We start from the raw sequence: 10,139 nt of genomic DNA on the forward strand, positions 1-10,139 counted from the left end.
ATTTGGGGGCTTAAACAACAGACATGTATTGTCTCCCAGTTCTGGAAGCTAGAAGTGCAAAATCAAGGTGTTGGCAGAATTGGTTCCTTCCGAGGCTGTGAGGAAAGGATCTACTCCAGGCTTCTCTCCTTGCCTTATAGATGACTGTCTCTCTCGGTCTCTTCATTGTCTTCCCTCTATGCATGCCTGCATCCAAATTTCCCTTTTTTCTGAGAACCCCAGTCAGATTGGATCGGGGCCCATCTTAATGAACTCATTATAACTTGGTAAAGACCCTATCTCCAAATATAGTCACATTCTGAGGTCCTGGGGGCTAGGACTGCAACGTATCTTTTAAGTGAACACAATTCAAGCCATAAGAAGGCACAGTGGTCAGAAAAAAAGCCACAGAATGCTGGAAGTTTTAATGAGTTAATAAACCCTTGCTACAGGATCAACAAAGCTGGCAAATGAGGAGGCCTGACTGTGAACAGAGCATTTTACTGGGTACAAAGCATGGCTACGAAGAAATCAGAAGCACATCTGTGCCCTTCCCTTGATAAATGTTCGGTGTACTTGGGGAATCTCAATGAGGCCATGTAGCAGGTAAACAATTTTCCCTGCAAACACTCAGAAATGCAAACACGTCATTTTATTTTATTTTTTTTATTTTTTTAAATTTTTTTTTTTTAATATTTTATTTATTTTTTTTTTATATTTATTTTTTTTGGCTGTGTTGGGTCTTCGTTTCTGTGCGAGGGCTTCTTCTAGTTGCGGCAAGCGGGGGCCACCCTTCATCGCGGTGCGCGGGCCTCTCACCATCGCGGCCTCTCTTGTTGTGGAGCACAGGCTCCAGACGCGCAAGCTCAGTAATTGTGGCTCACGGGCCCAGTTGCTCCGCGACATGTGGGATCTTCCCAGACCAGGGCTCGAACCCGTGTTCCCTGCATTGGTAGGCAGATTCTCAACCACTGCGCCACCAGGGAAGCCCCTTTATTCTCTTTTAATTAGATTTAATCAAGCTTCCAACCAGACAAGACATCCTTCCATCAGTGTCTGCACCTGGTAGTTTTTCTGAGGGGTCCACAGCTCTGCCAGGATTCTCGACACTGTGGCATCCTCTCCATCACACTCCAAGGCTGTTTGGGACCACAGCCCTCTCAGGGCACCTGAGAAGTTCCAGCTTGAACCATTGGACTCCACGTGACTCGGTGCCTTGGAGCCTCTCTGTCCTGGCACTCCACCTAGTGGCAAGGGACATATCTGCAAGGCTGCTGTCTCAATTCTCAATTCCAGCTAGGAAGCAGCCCAAAAATACTCCTACCGTCAAACAAAAGTTTTTCTGGAAGGAGGGGACTCTTAGGTCGAGTTTCACAAGATGAGAAGAATACAGATTTGGGCGGAAATGGGGGCTATATTTCAATAGGGACGATGGCAGGGGCATAAGTACATATATAGAAATTAACCCTATACCAAGGAGAACATATATAGGCACTGATTAAGGACAGAACAGTCCAAGTTAAGGAGGAAACTGAGGCTCAAGACAGTTAAGTCACGGACTTCCCTGGTGGCGCAGTGGTTAAGAATCTACCTGCCAATGCAGGGGACACAGGTCCGAGCCCTGGTCCGGGAAGATCCCACATGCCGCGGAACAACGAAGCCCATGCACCACAACTACTGAGCCTGCGCTCTAGAGCCCGCGAGCCACATCTACTGAAGCCCACATGCCTAGAGCCCATACTCCACAACAAGAGAAGCCACCACAATGAGAAGCCCGTGCACCCCAATGAAAAGTAGCCCCCACTCGCCACAACTAGAGAAAGCCCGCGCGCAGCAACGAAGACCCAACACAGCCAAAAATAAATAAATTTATATTAAAAAAACACAGTTAAGTCATGTCCCCCGGGGCCACAGCTGCTGAGTAGAAGAGTTGAGATCTGAAGCAGGTATGACTCAGTCTAAAGGCCAGGCTCCTTCCCTAAGCAAGGTAGTGGCACAAGGAAGATGGTACCGCAGATCATCTTGGGAAAAGACAGGACAGAAAAAGCAACTAGGAGGACATTACAGCATTCCAAATTTGGGTTGAGGTGGTGCCTTCAGAAATGAAAAAGGAAGAGGAGGATCAGAGTGACTACTGTAGGGAAATCTTGGTGACCTAATAGATGTTCAGCACAAAGAGGAGAAAGGCAGTGAAAATGACAAGCCTCTAAACCATGGCAATCACAAAGAAAAAGGGGAAAGGCTTAGAAGACTGAGGGTCAGCAGGGAAAAGCACAAGAGGTGACTTGGCTTCCAGATACATCAAGTTCTGATGGTGATGTTTTTAGAATTGGGCTCAGAGCCCCTGTGAGAGTTTTGGGCACTGCCGATAGGGATTTGGGTCACTAAATATGTCCCATATGTCACAGCATGGCACACCAGGATGGCGTCATTGCTCCACAGCTGCAATCAATGAAGATTGATAACTTTTGCTACAAGTGAAGATGCACAATATTCCAGCGACTTCAAGAATATAGGATGTTGAGCTGAGCAGGTCATGAGACATGGAATGGAGAAGGGAGCCACTTGCTGCAAGACACTTATCACGAAGGCCGTGGAGGGCTCATAAAAGGGTATCTCCTGGCCTGTGGCAGAACTTGGCTTCGTGGGGTGAGCCATCAGGGAGTAAGCAGGTCTAGGCAAACAAAAGGGTGATTAAGTGTGTAGTGAAATGACTACTGGCTGTTTTTTACAGAAATGTGAGTGAGCTGTAATTGTAGGTAAAGTGTTATTTTGAGTGTATTCTCCCTTTGAATGTGCTTCCAAAATCCCTACTATTTGAAAGTGTGACAAAAACAAGAATTTAAAATCTGACAGAGGGTGAAAGGACTTCAAAAGGGCCCCCTAGGGCACCCAATGTGCATTTTCACCCTTCGATGCCTGGTCAACATTCTGGGTCCAGGAGCTCTTCCATGTTGAAAAGGACAGGAACTGAGCTTCCTCCTTTCTTTAAACAACTTCCTTAGATTCTACTTATATCAAACCTGAGTATGGCTACCGATGAATCTGGCTGTTCCTAGTAGTTGGAACACTTTGGAACAAAGAAAAGACTAATCCCCTGGAGAGTTATTTCAAGGAAACTTAGTACATCCCTGAGTTACTAGGGAGGCCCACAAAGCCCAACAGGAACTGACTTCTCCCTCCCCATCCCACTCACCTTTTCTCCCATCCCACCCCCATCTCTCCACCACCCCATTCCCACCACCACCCCCATCTCTCCACAGCATCCTCATGGGAACTGATGGCAGCTCCCTCCCCATCCCCGCCCCTCCATCTCCCCACACCTCTCTGCTCCAGCCCCATATGAAGGCACTTCTGCTCCCTCTCCACCCACATCCCTGCCACCTCCCTATGATTCTCTCTGGTCCATCTTACATCAACTAACTTCAGCTCCCGCTCCTTCCCAGTACCCAGCCCAAGACGGAATGCCCTCTCTCACTCACCATCCTCCCACACCCATATGCTTCTCTACTCCACCCTCAAATGAACTAACCTCTGCTTCCCTTCCCCCCAACTCCACCTGCATATCTCTGGTCGAGCCCCACATGTAGGAACCCCTGGTCCCTCCTCCCCCTTCCCCCAACTCCCATAGAGCTCTCTGGTTTATCCTCCTGCAAACCAGTCAAAATCTTGTATCATCAAAATCCTGCCCCCACTCTCCCACAACTCTCTGGTCCAGCCCAACATGAACTGAACTATGTATCCTTTCCCTCCCCATCACCCCAATCCCACTATAGTTCTCTGTTCCAGCTGAACATGATCTAACACCTGCTCCCTTCCCCTCCTCATCACCCCCAAGCCCCCACAACCCTGATCTGTCTGCACAGAAACCAACCCTTTCTCCCTCTCCCTCTCCTTTCCCCACCCATCACTTTTTCCAACCCACATGGATGGACCTCAGTCCCTTACTTCCCAGTCCCCAATTACCTTTCTGTTCCATCACCAGTTGACCTGACCTCGGCTACCTCTCCCAGCGCACCCCGCCATACTCCCCCTACATCTCTGGTCCACCCACAAGGGCTGACCCGTTCCCTCTCTCTCCCTGCCCATCCCCCACCATCCCCCTCCAGCTCTGTAGACCATCCATCCTTGGGGACTGACCTACCTTGTCTCTCCCTCCCTATCCACCCCCACACTGCCCAGAGTTTACCCAACCACTCTGCCTACATCTCTTAGTCCAGCCCCACACGAACCAACCTCTACTCCGCTCCCTTTTCATGACCCTACACTCACCCTACACTCTCTGCATCAACTGCACCTGCGCTAGCCTCGCCTACCATTCCCTCCCCATCCTTCCCATCCCATCAGTCTATCTGATCCAGCCCCACATGAACTGACCCCAGCCTCCTCTCCATCCAAATCTCCCCACCCCCTTGCAGCTCTTTTCTGCCTCCAGTGACCTGGCTCCAGATCCTCCTCCATCCCCATCTTCCCGACCCTCCTGTGACTCTGCTCCAGTGCCACATCCACTGATTCGTGCAAACCTATCTTAGAATGGCTCCCAGGCATAGATATGGCAAGCACATTATGTCTGTCCTTATCCTTAAGGATAACATGTTACTTGCCACTCTCCCTCCTTCCAAGAGATTCTGACTTTATTTCATTTAGGAGAACGTTAAGCAGGAGGAGATAAGAATGTTTCCAGGGTGACAGTTAACAGTGAAATGGGAAGTAGGGCCCTGTTTTTTCACTCGTTTCCAATATTGTACGTCTTTTATCAGATCATATGCCTCTTATTAAAAAACAGCAATATGACAAAGGTCAACTCCTCACAGGAAATGCTGTCAACTCGACTTTGGGGACAGTAATCATAAAAGCTTCATGGACCCACATTTAACAAAAAGCTTCTGTGACAACCATACCAAAGGAATGAGTGAGAACAAATACTCCTGAAATGCCTCCTTCTTGGCACTGTAAATCCAGGCCCTTTCTGTTAAGTTTTCATTGGCCCTCCCCAGCGATTCTGAGTTAAGCACCACTCTTCTCCCTATTCACAGACAAGGAGACTGAGGTGCCCAGAGAAGCAGCTTGCCCCAAATTACACAGCCAGAAAGTGGTGGAGCCCCTGTGAGAACCCAGGTCTGAAGCTACTCTGGGGTCCCCCCACATACCTCAGTGTTTCTCAAGGAGAAGTCCCTCTGCAGGAGACCTGTCCAGGGGACCCCCAAGTCCTCCAGGATGCCGGTGTCCAGAGATGAGGCCCACGGTCACACCTCTTTAACATGCACCCCACACAGGGTTGCTAGTTGAAATACAGGACACCCAGGTAAAGTTGAATTTCAGACCAACAATGAATAAACAACAAAATGTCCAAATGGGATATACTTGCACTAAAAAAAATTGATATGAAATTAGCTTAATCAGTTTTCCATTCCTCCTCATCCCTTCTTGCTCCTCACCCTCAGCCTGGGGCAGAGACTTTAACGCCATCTGCCAGGATTTCTCTTACAGGTCATCCCATACAGGGCCAGGAGGGAGCTGGACAAGGTCGCTGGACCTGAACCACACAGAGATTCTGAGACACCATCCAGCAAATAAACTGACCAGAGGTTGGCTAAGCTCAACCTACTGTCATAATCACCTGGCTTTCCCCAATTTGTCCCAAGCACAAATTACCAATAAGACTCTTTTCCAGCTGTACACTTTGCCAAAACTATGTTTTAGGGCATCATTTAGGCTTATGCAAAACAGTCAACTAATTTTAGAAACTGATGGGTTCCCAGGGCAAAAAACAATTCACGTCCATAGTAAAGGATCATTTTGTTTTCTGTTCACGGGCTGGCAAGGAGTTTGGGATCTACCAGGCTACATTCAATGAAATGGTTTAGAAGCTGAACTCATAGTCAAGGCTAAAGAAGTCATCCTTAGAGAACAAGAGCTCAAAATAAGAAAGATTTTATTTGAAGACAAAACAAATAGCGTGCACACACACACACCCACACACATCCAAATGCAAGTAAGAGAGTTCACTGGGTTTTATAAAAGAGAAAGCTGCACTCAGGTGCCAATTAAAATTGGAACCACTGAAGAGATGCCCCCTGCTTGTGGTGACACAAGTACAACATGTGCTTGTGAAGAAGTTGTTCTGCGGTGGCATAAATGTGGGAATGCGGGACAAGAGTTAAGCGATACAAGGCAGAATAGCAGGTGTGCAAAAGCTGAAAGACTCTTTTCTCCACTCCAACGTGCTCTCGTTCTGCCCTGGGGAATTAAAGCAGTCAGCAGGTCACCTTACAAAGAACCTCAATTTCAAAGAACACTTTCAAAAGTTGAAAATAGATTCAGAGTTATTACTAAGGTCATATAGAGAGATCAGTGGGGGAAAAATAATTTACATTCTCAAAAACCAGGCTTCACACAACAGCAGGCACGAAATCGAGTTCCACGTGCTTGCGTTATAAAAGATGACACTGATCTCAATAAAGGCTGGTTTTCTTCATGATGCGCAGGAACTCTTGCTCATTGACTTCTCCATCTCCATCTCTATCGGCCTCATCAATCATTTCCTGCAGCACAGAAAAGATTCCGGTTAGATTAATTCATAAATGAAATGAAAATGTGACTAAGTAATAGGCTTTTATAATGCTACATGAATAGACAATTGTGGTCCACCTGATGCAAATGTGCTGCTTTTTATAATGGCTTGGTTCCTGAAAAGTCATCTGAAAACCAAGCCATACTTTGCCACACGCGTATCACCTAGAAGGGAGCTCAACGATCATGTTGACTAGGGAGATTCCTAAAACCTAAAATAGTAAGTAAAATTGTTCACGTGTGTATTTTTCTGGGAGCAGCGTCCATAGGTTTGTCACACTATCGAAAGAGAAATTAAGTGGTCAACAGAGCGACGAGAGAACACACTAGTTTTCCTTCCTATGTAACCAGAGAAAATGTAACTGAGAAAAGTCACACAGGGCTCCAGGCTGATGCGTCACAAACCTGCAGCTCCTCATCGGTGAGGTTTTCACCCAACTCCTTGGCCACACGTTTTAGATTTCTGAACGATATCTTCCCAGTTTCATCATCATCGAAGAGCTTGAAAGCTTTCAGGATTTCTTCTTTGGTATCTTTCTCAGACTTAACAAGTAGAACATAAAACACATGAATATGGAGACACTCGTGACTCATACTTACTCGGCTCCTGCAGCCCCACCACCGCCCATACCCCCTGCCCTGCACAGACATCTTGGTAACAGCCTTCGTGACCATAGGGGCTCGATCACAGAAGATCACACATCAACCAGGGTAGAAAAAGGGGACAAACGATGAAATTATTACAAACCCAGAGACTAAAAAGGAAATATAAAGGATTGTATTTAAAACATTTTCTGTATAAACCAAAGAGAAAGTAGATTTGTTTTTAAGACGTACGAGCAGATGGTGGAGTTAAATTTAGGGGAAATATACTGCTTAAGCTGGTGGAGGAGGGATCCTCTTGGTGAGGGTGGAGGAGAAGGGAGGAAAGAGAAGGCTATTTCACTTGTTATGAGATCACAAAGCATTACTGGGATCCCAAGTACTCTAACAGAGGAAAAGAGTAAAATCTCCAAGAGCTCCAAGTCCAAATATTCCTGAAAGGTAGCTAAAGATAGAGAGAGCCTCTAATAAGAGCAATCTGGGAATCAACCTTGAATGTGGGACAGCTTTACTAGGTTGTTACAGAATGTTAAACTTCCTGAACTCTTAAACTAGTCCCTGAAGAAAAATATAGGTGTGATTAGATAATTTCAAAGCAACAGGATTATTAGAGTAGGAACAGGCCTGTGCCCTGGGAAGCACACCTGAAACACTGATGGAGTTACTTTTCCACAGGCCAGTAGAACATAGCTGAGCCACATTAAGGAGGAGCCAGGAGGTCAACAAAAGAGAAATGGACCAATGTGAACACCTTTCCTGGGTGGGACACTCAGGGGACTGAGGTAGACTGGTAAGGTGTCATTTTAGAGTCTCTCTGGACCATTTGGACCCTTTAAAAGGGTGACACCCAAGAGACTAGAAAATGGGTGAATTCAACCTTGGAAGTGGTGAAAGACCAAATCCTCAGTGCAGTAAAAACACAGCCTCAGGCTGAGGCTGCCCAGAATAACGACAAATAGGAGAGAAAAGAATTTCAAACTTTAAATACATGGACTTTGTCCTGTCAAAATGCGAGACACTGTAATATTGTTGCTGTCATTAAAAGTTTTACTGCTTGTGGTTATCACACTGACATACCGGTTGGAGAAAGGTAATAGCAAAAAAACATGATAGCAGGAATACTTTTACTTCCTTTCAGAGGGTAAAATGACTTTTCCTGTGACTTTGTGGCCTTGAAGAAAGCCAAGTAGAACCTAAACATCCTAATTCTCAGTCACAAATACTCTCCTTGATCTGAACGCTCCAGTTTGTATTAACTTTTCTTCAATGAAGACATTTCCATATCGAGATTCAAATTTGTCCACCATTATTGGTGGCAAATATGCTGATCATCTTAGCTAACTTACCATTTTCTGAGTCATCACAGTCAAAAAGTCGCTAAAGTTCATTTTTCCTGTCCTTTCCTTATCAATTTCACTTATCATTTTCTTGATCTCTTCTTTCTTGGGTTCAAAGCCCAGTGCCCTCATTGCCACCTACAACAAAAAGAGGATCATCTCAATAGGCACATCTAAACCCAGGAGCGAAAGAATGACAGTGCTGAGGGGGTTAAGCCAGCATCTGCCACAATACTGTTAAAATGACTAGGAAACACTATAACATTCAGCAAATTGATATGTGCACTCAATTTTATTTAATAATTCTCGAGGTAAGTAAAGACAGGAAAACACAGCACAGAAGACAAAGAGGCAGAGAAAAGTCAAGGCAGCAGAGCAGGAATGTATAAGGCTTGCCTTAAGTTCCTTAACATCAATTGTCCCAGTTCCGTCAGCATCAAAGAGATCAAAAGCTTCTCGAATTTCCTGTTTCTGCTCTTCAGTAAGCTCCGGTTTAGGACTCATCCTTTTTCGCTGGGCAGTTGATGCCATGTTTGCCTTCTTAAAGTTAGAGGCCTTTATATGTTTTACAAACACAGAAGCACAATATTAAGTAATAGAGTCCACATTTTACATAAAATAGTTACAACCACACGCATTTTAAGATAGTTCATACCAACGAATTCCAAAACTTTGCTTAACAAACTATTGTTTGTAGAAGCAAGGAGATCCCTTGTTCTTTTGGACGTCTCATTGAAAAATCATCCCAAAAGAGAGCTAGCCAAGGAGCTGACTAGGGAGAACTGTACAGATAACCAGCTCTCCCTGAATCTGGGGACTAATTATAAAAATGTCCTTAGAACGCTACTCCGCTTCACCCTAAGTTCTCCGATTTTCTGATTACTTCTAGATTTAGGCCAAATATTACTAAGGTAAGATGTATGTTCTGTCAATATCGAATAATAAAATTCAATCCCCTTGGTACATCTGAGCCCTCTCCAAGAAGCTCAAGGCGTTACCCTAAGTCCCTATATTTAACATTTTAAATGCATTAACAATCAAACATAATAAACTGCCCCCCAGCTCTGTGTGGAAACTTTGGTAGAGGCGGCCAGAAGGCCAGAGTCAGAGAGGGGTCGGGGCTTGGGGGAAACCCGAGTCTTTTTTGCCCAGGGACGGTCACCGAAGGGGCTGGAGAAGGCCAGGGGAACCCGAGGGGCGGGTAGGGGGCGGCTGTGGCTGAAGGGGAGACAGCGACGAAGCACAGGCCCAGCAGGGCAGCCGGCATCTCTACCCTACCCTTCCGGGAAAGCTCTCAGAGGAAGAAGAAGTGCGCCAAGGCCGAGAACCGCGCAGGAGAGGCGGCGGGGCCTTGCCAAGGCCTGGGAAGGGCTCAGCCTCTGGACGCGGGGCTCCAGACGGCGGAACGCACTCACCATCGCGGATGGACTCCACTTCCCGTTGTTACGGCAACCGACGTACACAGTGACTCGGCTCCTTTCCCACCGCCCCGCGCGCACGGCGTCTCTCCCCATTGGCGGACCGCTCGCTGCTCTTCCCCATTGGCACAGGGCTGGAATGGGTGGGGCTAACGTGAAGAACTCCCGGCGCAGGGCGGGGGGCTGTGCTCTCGCGGCCTGGCCTCATTGGGCAGGATCACGCCGCGAG

At 46.7% G+C, this 10,139-nt stretch overlaps 1 protein-coding gene across 2 annotated transcripts; it reads right to left on the bottom strand.

Annotated features, from left to right (window-relative positions):
- Window positions 1-5,897: 5,897 nt before the first annotated feature.
- On the bottom strand, window positions 5,898-10,031 carry CETN2 (centrin 2). 2 transcript variants are annotated; one of them, XM_082444898.1, is made up of 5 exons: window positions 9,908-10,031; window positions 8,889-9,047; window positions 8,502-8,630; window positions 6,958-7,095; window positions 5,898-6,524 (listed from the first exon to the last, which is right to left on the bottom strand). In XM_082444898.1, the coding sequence occupies exons 1-5, from the start codon at window positions 10,004-10,006 to the stop codon at window positions 6,435-6,437; spliced, it is 615 nt and encodes a 204-aa protein (XP_082301024.1). In that variant the 5' UTR covers window positions 10,007-10,031; the 3' UTR covers window positions 5,898-6,434. The 2 variants fall into 2 exon arrangements, with proteins under 2 accessions (XP_082301024.1, XP_082301025.1); XM_082444899.1 differs by lacking the exon at window positions 9,908-10,031 and adding an exon at window positions 9,771-9,907.
- Window positions 10,032-10,139: the final 108 nt, after the last annotated feature.

This window comes from Balaenoptera physalus (assembly GCF_965194825.1).
Source record: "Balaenoptera physalus genome assembly, chromosome: X".
Classification (NCBI taxonomy): Eukaryota; Metazoa; Chordata; class Mammalia; order Artiodactyla; family Balaenopteridae; genus Balaenoptera; species Balaenoptera physalus.